This window comes from Argentina anserina, chromosome 2 (genome assembly GCF_933775445.1).
Source record: "Argentina anserina chromosome 2, drPotAnse1.1, whole genome shotgun sequence".
In the NCBI taxonomy this organism is placed as follows: Eukaryota; Viridiplantae; Streptophyta; class Magnoliopsida; order Rosales; family Rosaceae; genus Argentina; species Argentina anserina.
In genome coordinates this window covers 14961111-14977157 of record NC_065873.1, presented here as the reverse complement: position 1 = coordinate 14977157, position 16047 = coordinate 14961111, and the positions used below count along the sequence as shown (strand labels likewise).

Here is a 16047-nt window from a genome sequence, read left to right as displayed (position 1 = left end):
AGAGCGTCTAAAGTTGTTGAGAAAAATGCATAGGCGCCAGAATTCTTGGAGTCCTGCTTTGCAAACTATCCCAGAAGAAGTTTTCGCCTAATTATTAACTAGTCGTACGTGTTCATTACTAATTGTATGTGTTTGACATCCATCTCTCACTGTAAATTGTTCTTGTTCTCCCTAAATGTAAATAAAAAGTTTGAGTTTGCTGGTTATAATGGATCATTACATACATGTTGGGAAAGTGCTGATATCTAATCAATTGTTTCAATTGGCGGATCTATGAGGTTCCGCTGGGAATAAATTATATCATTCTAGCTTAATCTTTGTATTCTACTGGGCAAAAATTCCCCACATGTGTTTGATTTTGGTTTTGGCTTTTGTTGTTGTAGTTGTGGGGCAGGTGGGGTTTCATCATTGCCATGTCTGTGGTAGATATTGAATTTTTGATCTTTGTTAACGGCGGAATAGAGTAGTGGTGCCTTATATTGAATTTTTCATCTTTGTTAACGGCGGAATGGAGTAGTGGTGCCTTATATTATATATATATATATATATATATATATATAAAGGAAGAGACCGGGTGATGCATGAAATATATATATATAGATATATATAAAGGAAGAGACCGGGTGATGCATGAAAAAAAAGGCTCACTGCTTGCAATTCTTGCACATTGGGTTTAGAATTTGCATCTAATATTATTTGTTATTGTTCTTTTCTAACTTTGATTTTTCATATTTAGTGTTACTTTATAACAATTCTACATCTGTACATATATAACTGTTTTTCTCGAATAGAATATACATAACATAAAAAATTTCCGCTCATGTAACCCTCATATACTCTAGATCCGCCATTGTGTCAGAATCAACTTATTCTTGTGACTTTGCATATAACTGCGTGGTTTATTAGAACATCTCTAGAAAAGAGTTTTTAAATTTGTTTGTGTCATAAGTTTGAGTCATTTTTGACATATGAAATTGCAAAATTCATATGTTGCTTTTAATTGGACATTTGGCTAATCTTAGAATGAAAGAAATATCGTAAACGAGTGTATCATGGCTTCCGATGTAAAAATTTCATGTTGTTGTTCGTCGCCGACCTAGAAATCTTCAAATTATAACTTCTAATATATTTTTTGAGAAAGATTTATAACTTCTAATATTGATCATTCCCCACCATAGAAATCTTTGTATAATAACTTTTAGAAGACTGTGACTTTTATATAGCGGTTCGAGCCGGCAAAACTTATTCGCTTTTTTTCGTAGGATAAATTATAAAAAGATACAATCTCACAACATATATTAGAAAAATGTTACTACTTATGAATTATAATAAAAATCATCACATTGGAAATTAAAAAAGGTCAAAAAATTAGAAAAAATCAGTTTAAAAATATTTTATGGATTGTTTTGCTCTTTCTCACTTTTTTTGTTTTTCTAATTCCGGCCATAACTTTTTCGTCTGACGATATATTTTAACGAAATTGGTACCGTTAGAAATATCTCGCTCACCTCTTTCATTTGATATACTACCCACTCCGAATCGACAAATTGTACAAGACACAACAACAATCGCAAAGGGTTGCCACCATCAATGGCGGTGCTCCAAGCAATTCCGGCGAAACCGAAGCTCAAGGTTCCCTAATTCTAGCTATTCTCTTCATTCTGAGTGTACTTATACCAATCTCATTTGAATTTTAACAAAATTTCGCATATTTCCACATTTCCTCTCGTCATGCCACACCTACTGTCACAACCACTGTCACATACATTGTCACACTACCTCTTACATTAACTATCACACCTCTTGTCACAACCGCTATCACACCCACTGTCACAGAAGCAAGGTTCTAAAAAGCGCTAGGCGGTATGCAGGCGGACAGCCACCTCCTAGCGCCTAGACGGTTAGACGGCCTCCTAGGCGACGCCTAGGCGGTTTCGAATTATTAAATATTTATTTATTTTATACATATATTTTAACTATTTTAATGATTAAAAATATATAATGATGTTTAATATTAATTTTAAAAATACTTAAAATAGTCTAAATTCACATAACTAAAGTAGAAAGTTCATAAAAAAATATTTGAAGAAATGATAAATAATGAAACAAATGCAATAATACTAAATCTCAATTTATTTCTCTCCAAATTATTTTCTAACTCATTCAGTATCAGACTCAAACTTAATATTCATATTTCTTTCCTCTTCTTCTGTTAATGAGATTCAGTTTTCAGAAAATAGACAAAGAGTGAGAGCTGCAGTCTCTTTTAGTTTTTTTAATGTCAAATGATGGTTGACCGCCTAGGACTAAATATGGCTGATTAGATCGCCTATGACTGAATATGGCCGCCTAGACCGCCTAGGACCGCATGAGACTGATAAGACTGAATAAGGCCGCCTAAGACCGCCTAGGCGGCCGCTTAATTCACAAAACGCCACAGATGGCCGCCGAGGCAAAAAGTGTGGTGGTGGGTGACCTCCTAGCGCCTAGACCGCTTTTTAGAACACCGCACAGAAGCTGTCACACTATCTATTTACACTAATTGTCACACCCACTGTCACACTTACTGTCACAACCACTGTCAAACACATTGCCCCTGCTACAACCCCTGTCACAACCCTTGTCACAACTTCTATCACATTACCTGTCACAACCACTATCACACCCTCTGTCACAATCCATGTCACACTACCTGTCACAATTATGATGACACTCCAATCAGAGGGAAAATATCACAAATATAGTTCATGGCTCTTTGGAGATGCCTCTGCAGGCATGGTGCAACATATGAAGACAATGGCCTAGAGTGAACAACATCACCTCTGTGAGCAGCTGGGATGATTGTTGATATGGCCTCAATGAAGTGGTACTTTTCAACCCTTACTGAATCAACATCAATTACAAATTTATCATCACTTGTGTAGACCTGAGGATATTTTTCACGAAAAGCACGTATGGCAGCTTCAGTGCAAAGAGCCTTTAAATCAGTACCACAATATCCAACACAGCTAGCCGCAAGCTCCGATTTTAACTCATGTGAAGGAGGATGCTTCCATTTCCGACTGTGGATGTCTAAAATTTCAACTCGGGCCTCACAGTCGGGCAAATGAAAGTTGAAATCACGATCAAACCTACCAGGGTGCCGCAAAGCTCCATCATTGCATCAATTTGATTGGTTGCTCCGATCAAAACCACTTGTCCACAGGAATCAAGACCATCCATCAGAGCAAGCAAAGTAGACACAATGGAATTGTGAATCTGCTCTTGTTTGCTGGATCAAAACCACTTGTCTGATTCATCTCGCTCCACACTTTCCTTGTCGTCGTCGCCAAGGCCTACATCTGCCCTGGTTTTTTTTTTTTTTGAAAATGCAGTGGCATCATGTAATTTTAATAAACTTCATGGGTAAAGGTTTAAGCGTTTTTTTAAATAGACTTTTTTCTAATTTCTAAAACTTAGGTGACTTTTTTCTTATTTCATATGTCAAAAAAATAGACTTTTTCATAGCATATACTCTGGAGTATTGTAAAATTTCCCTTGTAATTTTACCAAAATTAAAATCGGTGGCCCAATGTCATAATTTTCCAAAATTTCAGGACCAAAATGGCAAAATCATATAATGACAGAGCACGCTATCTCAATGTCTTTCTTCATTTCAGATATAACGGCTACAACTCTCCTCGTCAATACCCGCGAAGAAGAGTGAGGGAGGGAGCAGCATATATATCACTCTCTCCCCATGACTCTACTCTGAGCTCTACCGGCTATTTCTCCATCTCCTAATTCCAACAATGACACCAACTCTCGTTCACAGCTATTATCTCTCCACTTCCACTGCACCACGCAACCTCTCTATAAAACGCGCCGCCGACCCCAAAGCAAACCACGGCGCCGGCCGTCAACGATTTCCCAAATGGGTTCGTAAAGCTAGAAAACCACCAGACCCCATTGGCTGACCAGCACAAACAGGCTCTTCATTACCACGCTCAATCTGGTTCCATGGAAGACGCGCTCTGGGTGTTCGACAAAATGAACAAGCTGGATCCGTACAACTGGAATGTCGTTATCAGAGGGTTTACGGATATTGGGATGTTTCAATAAGCAATTGAGTTTCATCAAAGAATGGAAATGGAACGTGTTCGAGGGGATAAGTGTACTTATCCGTTTGTGATCAAGGCCTGTGGTGGGTGCTTCAATTTGGCCGAATGCCGAAGAGTTCATGGCAAGCTGTTTCAAGTTGGGTTGGTTTCTGATGTGTACATATGTAACTCTCTCTGTGCGGTGTAAGCGAAACTTGGTTGCATTAGGGATGCAGAGAAGGTGTTTGAGGAAATGCCTGTTAAAGACATGGTTTCTTGGAATTCGATGATTGGTGGGTATGTTTCTGTTGGGGATGGATGGAGTGGAGTGGTTTGTTTTCAAGAGATGGTGGTGGGTGGGGTAATGCCTGACAGATTCAGCATGATCGCGATTCTGAATGCTTGCGCTATCAAGGGTTTGTTCCAAACTGGGAAGGAGGTACATTGCCGGATGATGAAATGTGAGCTTGAATTGGATGTCATGGTTAAAATCTCGCTTATTGATGTGTGTACCACAAATGTGGTAGAGTAGACTATGCGGAGAGGTTGTTTGATAAGATTTCTCAGAAGAATGTTATGGTTTGGAACGTGATGATACATGGGTACGCGCCAAATGCTCGTCCCCTGGAGTGTTTTTCTTGCTTGAAAATGATGCAAGAGACTTATAAGTTGAGGCCGGATGCTACAACGATGATAAATTTACTCCCTTCTTGCGCAAAAACAGGAGCCCTCATGGAGGGAAAATCTATCCATGGCTACGCCATTAGACATGGGTTTCTTCCTCATATTGTCTTGGAAACAGCTTTGATTGATTTATATGCTGCCTGCAGCAGGGTGAAATCAGCAGAACGCATATATGCTGTCTCAGAAGAATTTGATATCATGGAATGATGGAATACCATGATTTCTGCATACGTACACAATGGTCGGAACTGGGAAGGCTTGGAACTATTTCAGAGACTTGTTAGTAAACCTCTTAACCCAGACCCAATTACGATATCAAGCATCCTACCTGCCTTTTCTGAAGTAGCATCATTAGGGCAGCGGAAGCAAATTCATGGTTATATCTTGAAATTGAAGCATAATTCGAACACCTTCATCTTGAATTCAATTATTTACATGTATGCAAAATGTGGGCATCTAGGTACTGCCCAAGGAATCTTTGATGGGATGATATACAGGGATGTCAGCTCATGGAACACTATAATAATGGCATATGCTATTCATGGGTTTGGGAGAAGTTCGACTCATTTGTTCAAGGAAATGGTAGACCCTAAGGGCATTCGGCCGAATGAGAGCACTTTTGTTTCTGTGTTAACAGCCTGTAGCGTTTCTGGCATGGTCGATGAGGGTTGGAAATACTATGTATCTATGAAATTAGAGTATGGTATTGACCCTGGAATAGAGCACTATGGTTGTATGGTTGATCTTATGGGGCGTACAGGTGATCTTGGCCAAGCCAAGGCATTTATTGACGAAATGCCATTGCTGCCCACAGCCAGAATCTGGGGTTCCTTATTGACAGCAAGTAGAAAGCATAGAAACATAGAGTTCACAGAAGTTGCTGCAGAGAAAATTTTATCCTTGGAACATGATAATACCGGGTGTTACGTCTTTTTTTATTTTGGTCTATTGGGTGTTACGTCTTGCTTTCCAATATGTATGCTGAAGCTGGGAGGTGGGAAGATGTAGAAAGGATCAAAATCTGGTATGAAGCAAAGAGGACTGACCAAAACTGTTGGATGCAGCTTCGTTGAAACCAAATGCCAGCCATACATATTCGTCAACTATGATAAGTCCCATGTCGAAAGTAACACAATTTATGATGTTCTAGATGTCATTTCAAGGAAGATTGGGGAAGACAAGTATGTTCACAATGTCACCAAGTTCAGACCATTGGACTTGAAGAGAAAGAAAGAAATTCTGCTGAGCATCACAGTGTAAGATCGGCAATTTCTTACGGGCTGATCTCCAGGAAACTTGGAGACTCTGTTCTTGTTAGGAAAAATACAAGAATATGTGAAGATTGCCATAGTGCTGCAAAGAAGGTTTCACAGATGACCAATAGAGAAATAATAGTAGGGGACTCCAAGGTCTTTCACCACTTCAGAGATGGCAATTGTTCATGTGGTGATTATGGGTGACCAACTGTTTTACCCAAACTTGGTGTATATACAAAGAGATATTAGCTGCAAACGTTCTCGGGTATGTATTTTTTAGATAGAGATTAGAATACACAGCAATACGGAAATTTTGTACGACTACGGACTTCCATGAGCTTAATCGCATAGAGCTGACATTTATTGCGTATGCGTGCAACTTATGTGGATAACATCAATATACTCATCCTTTTTATAAGATCGACAGATCAGATGTCGTCCACGTAACAAAAGGAATCAGAAAATCTTCAAGTTGTAATCATGAATCTGATGAGAAAGCTATACAAAAGTGTCAAGGTCATGACTACTCATCCATGAGTTGGCGTTGCAAAGTTGGAATTCACTTATTCGAAACATGTGAATACCTACTAGTCTCGAAGTCTCGATTGATGTTGAGATTTTGCCAAGCTCAACATTTCCGGGTCCAATGTAGCACATGTATGTCTAGTTAGTATTGGGAAACAAACGAAGGTTTACCATTTTATGCATCTATCGCTAAAATTAGCAATTAAAGAACAACGCACGAAGCAAATTGAACTTGGTATACGGATCTGCGAATTGATCATTTGCCGTTCTTATCTCTTCTGAGTCATTGCATAGATGGCAGTAATGTTGATGTAGATGACATTTTTGCTTCATTTGGTCAAGAGAAAGTGTGCATTACTGAATTTGCTTCCCTCCTCCTCCACTCCTTATTTCATTCTCAACAAGAAAGTAAAATCATTGACTTGTTTTGGAATGATAAATTGGGACACCATGTTCTCTTCATCAGGAATTCTTCATTCCAACGTAACGCTGCGAAAGCTACATAAAAGTGTTCAACGAACAAAAGATAATGCAGAATGAGTTACTACTGAAAGAAGGGAGGAAAATGAGGCCTACCTTTTATTACGAGAGGTCAACATAATGTGAGTACGCTACGAGGAGAGCTTTCACATAGAGCAAAAACAACTTATGCTCCAAAATATCAACTCAAACTTGAATTCAAATCACTCACTTAACCATTAAAAATTCACCAAAAATTCCACACTACATAGTTTCATTCTTGAAGAAGGCAAAATTTTTCTATCAAAAGCCAACTCATGTGTTCGGTGATCAATAAGTCGAACACAATGTGCATGGTGTAGTGTAACACACCCCCATTTACAGGTCAATATCACAAAAAATTAAAGAACATTCAAAAAGCAGAAAAAAAAACAACAAAAATTCTATATACAATCACCATGTTTCGTATCTATCTATTCCTCCTAAGCTACCTGTCAGTCAAACACTCAAACCTGAATTTCCGAATATGTCCCCGGAATCTCTCACAGTCTCAGTCAATCTTGCCGTCATCCTCATCGTCGTCCTCGTCATCATCGTCATCCTCCTCCCAATCCCTCCTCCTCCGCTGGCCATCCCCAAACGCCTCCCTCACCGACTTCCACACGACGTCGCGCAGCCAATTCAAACAGCCGACGCCGTCGCCGCAGCCGCACTTGTCTCTGATCGTCCGGAGAATCCCCTTGGCGCCGACCTCCGGCGGCGAGGACATGGGCTGGAGGTAGGCGAGGGCGGCGTGCTTGACGAGGGGGTTCTTGATGGGAATCTCATCGTGCCAGCTGGAGTTGTGGGTCGGGGAGGCGGCGGAGGGCGGCGAGGAGGGGAGGAGGTCGCGGAGGCTGGTGTAGGTGACGGCCTGGAGGGTGATCATCTCAATGTCGGAGATGTCGAGGGAGGCGGAGAAGCCGTTTTGGTGGTGGAGGGAAAGGAAGGCCGCCGTGTCGTTTGGGACATTGTTGTTGTGGTGGTTGAGAGTGGAATTCTTAATCAAGGAGGTGTCCATGCTCCGTCGTCGTCTTTGTGTTTAATTCGGATTCGAAATCATAAGAGACAGAAGTTGTGTTTGGATTCTGAGAGTGAGAGAAAGGGTCGAGGACTTGAAGGAGGGAGTGAAGGAGAGTGGTAATCACGCGCGTAATAGAGAGCCACATGTACTGGTGGGACCGCAGGTAGGGGTGGAGGCTCCGTGGTGGTATGACACGTCTAGTGGTGTGTTGGATATAATGAGCTATACGCATTTTTTTGGTTTATATTATCAAGTCAACAACTCCTGGGAGTCCACAGAAGCTTTGCCACTTGTAACTAAGAAAAAAGAAGAAGAAGCTTTGCCACATCTATAAACAAAATAATTAAAGGAAGAAACATTAAAAAGTCGGACCAAAATGGATTATAACAAAAGATATTGGATTACTGATAGAGATCCGATGATGACTCCTACGTGTGATGTCTTGAACTCTTATCATAATCTTGGTTTTTATTTATTTCTTTTGGACAGTGATGAAAATTTTGTGTTGCTCTTCAACAAAATGGTAGGTGATTAACGTCTTGACATAACTAGCTTATCAAATGAAGTAAAATATGCTCTCATGTGTCGAGAAGAATAAAAAAAGGTAAAATTAAGAGTGAAAAATATCAGTTACAACGAACAAAATGTGTCGAAAATCAAACTCCATTCGTCATCATTTGAATAAAGTCAACACACCCTATACACAGCGTGCATCAAATTTATCCCAAGTTGTAAAATTAGTCCTCAAAGTAATAGTATTATTTCTCAAAGGTGTCATTAAATTCTTAATCGAAGTTGAAAATTTTGTTTAATTACTAGGTTAGACAAGAGCCGGCTCCACTACAAAGAATAAGTTCATTATTACCACAGCTACGAATGAAAAACCAAATAAAATAATAACTTGAGTCCAACAGAGACGAAGGCAATAATTACAACATCAGAGTAGGACTTGAGGCTTAGATCGCAGGCCTTAGACCCTAGGGTGTACCTTTTGACCTAAGCAACAAGGGAATCCCTACTTTAGCATCTCCGGGATCGTCCCTTGGTGACATGGACTACTAGCCACCAGCCTCCGACATAGACTCATGCTCTAATCCCATCTCCGATGCTCTATGAGACTATGACTTTAGCTTATAGAAACCAGATATATGCAGTAACTGTTTTTTTTATAGGATATATGTAATAACTATTGTAAGCAAATGGATGTTATCCAGATTGATCAGGTATGTCAACCATTGCTAGTTGGTGCATGTATATATAAGATATATAGAACTTCTTGCCATCATTTAGAAGGTGTTTTCTTATTTTCAGCATATAAGTTTTATGCAACATGAGATTCAACAAGACGCCACATCAGTCCTTAAAAACAATTCACCAAAGCATTAAAAATTCATAATATTAAAATAATGACAATTGGTTACTTATAGTTATAATTCAATAACGGTTGAAAATAATGACTAAATGAATGAATAAAATCATAATAATTTGAGCATATAAAACTTTGAGATTTAGTCGTTTCATTAATTTCATTAGAGGGAAAAATAAAAAAATTTGAAAAAAAATCCATTGTAAAGTAAAATTCATTACCAAACTCGTTAAATGGATCTAATTTTTAGATGTTAATCCATGTCATATTCGCACTATACATTGTATAGTGTTCTGGAATGTGCCTTCGCTTTTGTAGACGGCGTCTGATTTGTCTTTATCAGAGTAGTATATATGATGAAAATGAATTGAGTTTTTTTACTGGTGAAAACTCTCTTTCTCTCTGCTCCACACCTCCGCCTCTCTCTATCTTCCTGACGCAGAACGCGGCGAAATTCCCACGCCTTGCGCCGCCGCCGTCCGGCAACCAATGGCAATGAGACCACAAAAAAATCGTTCCTCTCTTCAACACTGACAAAATCCACAAATTGCACGTGGAATTTGAGCTTTTCATCTACCAAATCAAAATTGAGACAGTAGAGAGCTCCATCGGATAATGGCTTCGCCGCCGCCGCACTTCCGACCGAGCAAGGTTGATTACCTCTTCGAGCCTTATCTCTTTATATGCTTGAATTTGAGATTGGATGACTTTTGAAGAAAGTTGGGTTATTGGGGTTACAGAACCACCGCGTTGTCATTGTCCTTCAATCATAACATGGCTGCATAACTTCTAGTTTCAAGCTCCACGGCTTCACTCACAACAACCTTAGCAACACAGTCTCACCCCTCCATTACCAATACCAAATCATCAACTTTTTTGGACTTCAATTATAGTCAAGATATAAAGTTCTACAACTTCGATCGTAATCAATTCAAACCCGTGTGAGATGGTGTATACGTTATCTCAATCTTAACTAGAAACTAAACTCCAACATCGATTGAACTCTAGCATTTGGTTTAAAACCAGAAAGCCATTAAACACACCGCAGCCGCCGCCGTGAGAGTTTCGGTAGGAAAAAGAAGACGATGACCAATGACTTTTACCATCCTATTTCGGTCAATTGATTGGCGTCACAGACCATCTAACGGAGGTAACTGGGACCCAACACTGCTACCCTATCATCATTTGACACGTCAGATTATAGAAAATGGTTGTAGAAAAACACAAACCTTGGCTATTGCTCATCTCCGGTGTTCTTTGTCCTTTGAGTCGTGTCGCGATGCAGCACTGTCACTCGGAAACAGCAGACTCGTGCGTGGCCACTGAAACCTACGCGTCAGCAGACGCTCACCTTCTGAACACCCATGACGCATCGCTAGCATCCTGACTCTCCCTTCCGTCACTTGTCGCCCTACTTTACATGGTCAGTTTCTTCTTCAAATCTGTTTCACTGCTTGTCATCAAATTTTATAATGGACTGACTAGTTCCTGAAATCGATTGCGGATCATTAAGCGTTGTAGGAGGTATGATTTGGGTTTCGTTCCATATTGGTTGTTTAACGCTTTTTGTGGATTTGGATTTTGTATGATGCGATTTGATTTATGGAGGGATAGCTCAAATGGGCTTTCTGTTTGTATCTCTAATCGATTTGATGTACTAGATTTGATGGGTATGTGTGTTTGTGTCCATAAACTTATTGCTTTACCGTTTAAGACGATTTGGTTGTGGTTTAGTTGCATATGAGGATTTATAAATGGTACCAGGTTATCTTTTTGATGGGTCTCATGAACTTGCCTGGTAGTTAGTCTAATTATAGTACTTCTGTTCTGGTTAGTTTAGCATTGCTTAAACTATTAGCTGTTCCGCTAACTGGCCAAGTTCTGATTTTGAACTATACGGCTTTGAATTGAGAACTTGGGCTTATAGTTTAGTTGGTTTTTTTTGTTAACTATATTGAATGGTTTTAGATATACTGATATGAGCAACAATGGATGCTTTTGGTTCTGGAACTGACAATGTACTAGAAGTTTCAGTTTTCTTCTTGATTGACTACCTTATATGCTCCTTTCCTTTATTCTTTCTCGTTCTGCTTGAACTTGCCAAGTTGAACACTCCCTGGATTCTTATAACCCTATGCTACTTGCAGAAACATAGAACCTCACCTGCTAGGCAAAGTAGTGCAAAAATGTCGGACAACAATGTTGGCGAGTATGCTGTTATGGGGGAAGGATCTTCTCACAAGCACAATAAGGTTTCTATGTTACCTCTTGTATTCTTGATATTTTATGAGGTCTCTGGCGGGCCATTTGGTGTCGAGGATAGTGTCCAGGCAGCCGGTCCCCTATTAGCCCTTCTTGGGTTTCTTGTTTTCGCACTCATATGGAGTGTTCCAGAGGCATTGATAACAGCAGAAATGGGCACCATGTTCCCTGAAAATGGAGGATATGTGGTTTGGGTTTCATCAGCTTTGGGTCCATTTTGGGGATTCCAGCAAGGTTGGGTGAAATGGCTTAGCGGGGTAATTGATAATGCTTTGTACCCTGTTTTGTTTCTGGACTATCTGAAATCAGCAATTCCGGCTTTAGAAAGTGGTTTGCCAAGGACAATTTCAGTGTTGGTATTGACTGCAATTCTCACTTATTTGAACTATAGGGGTTTAACCATAGTGGGCTGGGTTGCTATTTTGCTAGGTGTGTTTTCACTTCTTCCTTTTATAGTCATGGGGCTGATCTCAATTCCGAAGATAGAGCCTGCTAGGTGGCTAATTGTAGATCTGGGCACTGTTAATTGGAGTTTGTACTTGAACACGCTCTTCTGGAATCTTAATTACTGGGATTCAATCAGTACACTTACAGGGGAAGTGGAAAACCCTAGTAGAACTCTTCCAAAAGCTCTGTTTTATGCTCTTCTCATGGTTGTTCTTGGATACATTTTCCCTCTTCTGACTGGTACTGGAGCTATTCCAGTTGATCGTGAAGTGTGGTCTGATGGTTATTTTGCTGATATTGCTAAAATTCTGGGAGGTGTATGGTTAAGAACCTGGATTTTAGCGGCAGCTGCTTTGTCAAACATGGGTATGTTTGTGGCTGAAATGAGCAGCGACTCCTTTCAACTTCTTGGTATGGCAGAAATTGGGATGCTTCCTTCATTGTTTGCCAAACGATCTCGTTATGGTACCCCACTTATGGGAATCTTGTTTTCTGCATCTGGTGTAGTTCTTCTCTCTTGGTTGAGCTTCCAAGAGATTGTAGCAGCAGAGAACTACTTGTACTGTTTTGGGATGATTATGGAATTCATAGCTTTCGTGAAGTTAAGAATTCAGAACCCAAATCTACCGCGGCCTTACAAGGTTCCTTTTGGGAATATCGGAGTGATTATGATATGTATTCCTCCAACTATGTTGATCATTGTAGTTTTAGCACTTGCTCCTCTAAAAATCATGGCAATAAGCGTTGCTGCTGCGGTATTCGGGCTAGTTTTGCAGCCTTGTGTTGAGTACATCAAAAAGAAGAAATGGTATGTTTTCTCTGGGAGTTTTGACAATCCAGATTGCCAATATGCATCAGTGTAACAAACCATGATCTCATTAATGCTAGTTGTCATTCTGTGTTTGAAACGGTTGGTTCTGTTTGACTGTTAGAAGTTACTAGTTCTCTTCTGAGCTTTCCTTTGCCATATGATTTGAAATTCATATGGGTGAGAAAACCAATGATCGAAAAATTGATTGCCGTTCCTGTCACCACATGAACATTCTTTTCATTATTTAAGACTAGGACATACGCCTTCTAGGATTAACCGTAGTTCCTTGACATCATTCTTCGTTTTGTGCATTCGGTTTAAACCTTTGGTTTTTCTAGTTCGTTCCTTTACTAGCTCTAGACTAATACAATACATCTTGCACCACACTCAAACAGAGCGTATAAAATTTATGGAATTGGGTATATAGTAATCCAAAACAAACCTAATGATTATTATCCTCATTATTAACATCATTTGGGATTGGTTTTGAGACACAGTTCATCATCAATCGGGCTTCTGAGTCGGCACCTAAAGAGTGAGGTATAACACTTTCAACACTGCTAAACATGTGCATTAGCTTGTAGCAGTGCGGAAAACATGTGCAACTACCTCACTCTTGTTCTTCTATGTTTCTGCCTTCTGCAGTTCTGCCAAACTGTCCCTCAGATAGTGGAGCCCTTTCTTAAAATGCCTGAGACCGATAGGTTGGTGGAAGCACATGCCTGACTCAAATTTATGAGGATTATTGTCATGTTGCTAACTACAACCTGTTCAGTCCATCCATCTCTCCAAAAAAAAAAATGGAAGAAGAGCGAGAACGTACAAAGAACTATTTGGCTCAACCTCTTCTTACCAACTATTGGCTTTGTGTTAAAACTATAGAAAGGTCTCTGTTATCCAACGGAAATTACAAGACGTTCTTGTATACATAACATCGCTGTCTTTTTGGCCTTTCTACTGACGTTCTTGGTTTCCAACAAGTAAAACAGATACTAAACAGTATCAGCAATATGTTCTTTCTTTGAGCAGCTAGTGAAACTTTGATAACAGGAGGATGAGGTTCATAAGACTAGGTGAGAGTTAGAAGGTTAGGAAGAAAAACAAGAGGGGAAGAGAGAAAATGGGTGTGCAAAGCAACACTGCTCTGAAAGCTTCACCTAGAGTTTCGACCAGGAAGAGATCAACAACCCTCCAGCACCTCTTTGATCTTGATTCCAATGGCAACAAGATTGCCAACAACAACATTACTGGGAGCTCGTTATCATCTTCTTCATCTTCATTCAACTCGGAGAACGAAGAAATTCTTTCCACAGTGTCCTATTGCACATATGTTTTCGCCTTCACTGAGGACGAATGTCCTACTCAACAGGAACTCAAGAGGCATAAGCTCTTGCAGCTCCTTTCCTTTGTGAAGACCAATAAAAATTCAGTTCCTGTTCAAGTTCTGTCTTCTCTCATTTCCATGATATCAGCCAACTTGTTCAGGCCTCTCCCTCCTCCTTCATATCCATGCATTACCGCAGACTTTCCAGATGATGAAGATCCCATGTCAGCCTTTTCTCCGGTATGGTCACATCTACAGTTGGTTTATGACATCCTCATACGATTAGTGATCAACAACGAGATCAAGGTACTTCGTCAGTACATTGATAATCAGTTTGTTACCAATCTCCTCGCTCTTTTCCAATCCGAAGACCCTAGGGAACGTGACAGCTTAAAGAATGTCTATCACCGAATATATTCTAGATTCACATTCTACCGCGCCTTCATGAGAAAATCCATGAATGATGTGTTCTTGCACTATGTGTTTGAGACGGAGAGGCATTGTGGGATTAGAGAGTTGCTTGAGATATGGGGAAGCATTATTAATGGCTTCACCGTGCCAGTTAAGGAAGAGCACAAACTGTTCTTGATGAGGGTGCTCATTCCATTTCACAAGACAAAAGGAATGCAGGCTCATCATAGACAATTGGCTTATTGTGTATCTCAGTTTGTCCAGAAGGAGCCAGTGCTAGGTGGGATTGTTGTTAGAGGGATACTGAGGTATTGGCCTGTCACTAATTGCCAGAAGGAAGTTTTGTTAATCGGAGAACTTGAGGAACTTGTTGAGAATATTGATCCTGATCAATACAGGAAGCTAGCTTTGCCTTTGTGTAATCAGATTACAAGAAGCTTGAATAGTTGGAACTCACAGGTACTTACATTACATTTCCTATATACTAATTATCATTATAAATCAAACATTACTACCATTTATTTTCGATATCATTGTTATCGGTATGATCTAATAAGTGATGTAATTTTAGGTAGCGGAACGAGCACTTTATGTTTGGAACAATGAGCATTTTGTGAAGATGATATCAGTAGCAATGGAGGAAGTGTTTCCAGTAGTAGTGGAAGGCATGGAGAAGAACTTGAAGTGGCATTGGAGCAAAAGCGTGCGACAATTGACAGAAAACGTGAAAGTGATGCTTGAAGAAATGGACCCTATCTTTTACTCGAAATGTCTACAAGAAAATGACCTTAGAGGATCCAAGGCTCACCTAGCTGAGATCAAGAGGAAGCAAAACTGGGAAAGAATAGAAATGGCAGCAGCTCAGCACCAGTATCATCAACCACCACATTTCATATGTGTCTAATTATCGCTAAATTAAACATCAATTGTATACAAGTCGATCTGTGCTGGCATTTGGTTTTGGTTTCACGGCAATTATAGAATAGAAGGTATAATTAGTCTTCCTAGTTAATTGTAAGCTTAATTAGTGAGGGCGCTCTGGCACATATAGTGTTCCAAATATGAAACCAATCGAGCATTAAATCAATAAAATTCCAGCAATACCAGATATATATTCGTATTAAGAGGAAGATCTATGTACCAAGTAAGAGCAATTTATTCTTACTACATAGTCTGATACATAGTACGTTTTCTTTTTGATAATTCTTTTGAAAGAAATTCCTAACTTAGTCTAATCTAACTCATTTCTCAATTTTCCACCACCTGCGTACGTTCACTTTAGGGACTACTTCGATTCGTCATGTTACTAGAGCATTAAACAGAATTTAAGAATTGATCCAAAATTATACTCAGCAAAGGC

General features: G+C 39.7%; 3 protein-coding genes across 4 annotated transcripts; all 3 read left to right on the top strand.

The window, feature by feature from the left end:
* The first annotated feature begins 3791 nt into the window (after window positions 1–3791).
* LOC126782672 (pentatricopeptide repeat-containing protein At4g35130, chloroplastic-like) lies at window positions 3792–6257 on the top strand. Its single transcript, XM_050507968.1, is given in 6 exon segments — window positions 3792–3940; window positions 3942–4584; window positions 4587–5680; window positions 5713–5785; window positions 5787–5994; window positions 5997–6257. Coding segments are annotated over 6 exon segments (2394 nt in total). The 3' UTR covers window positions 6224–6257.
* A 4384-nt stretch (window positions 6258–10641) lies between these two features.
* On the top strand, window positions 10642–13170 carry LOC126782684 (probable polyamine transporter At1g31830). 2 transcript variants are annotated; one of them, XM_050507984.1, is made up of 2 exons: window positions 10642–10855; window positions 11580–13170. In XM_050507984.1, exons 1-2 carry the CDS (start codon window positions 10853–10855, stop codon window positions 13002–13004), a joined length of 1428 nt encoding a protein of 475 aa, XP_050363941.1. In that variant the 5' UTR covers window positions 10642–10852; the 3' UTR covers window positions 13005–13170. The 2 variants fall into 2 exon arrangements, with proteins under 2 accessions (XP_050363941.1, XP_050363942.1); XM_050507985.1 differs by having other exon boundaries at window positions 10642–10956.
* Window positions 13171–13846: 676 nt separating this feature from the next.
* LOC126782685 (serine/threonine protein phosphatase 2A 57 kDa regulatory subunit B' beta isoform-like) lies at window positions 13847–15777 on the top strand. The gene is made up of 2 exons (XM_050507986.1): window positions 13847–15146; window positions 15259–15777. Exons 1-2 carry the CDS (start codon window positions 14073–14075, stop codon window positions 15589–15591), a joined length of 1407 nt encoding a protein of 468 aa, XP_050363943.1. The 5' UTR covers window positions 13847–14072; the 3' UTR covers window positions 15592–15777.
* Window positions 15778–16047: the final 270 nt, after the last annotated feature.

Coding starts and splice junctions, on each gene's coding strand:
- LOC126782685 (XM_050507986.1), top strand. CDS start 14,073: ATGGGTGTGCAAAGCAACACTGCTCTGAAAGCTTCACCTAGAGTTTCG. Junction 15,147..15,258: donor TGAATAGTTGGAACTCACAG/GTACTTACATTA, acceptor ATGTAATTTTAG/GTAGCGGAACGAGCACTTTA.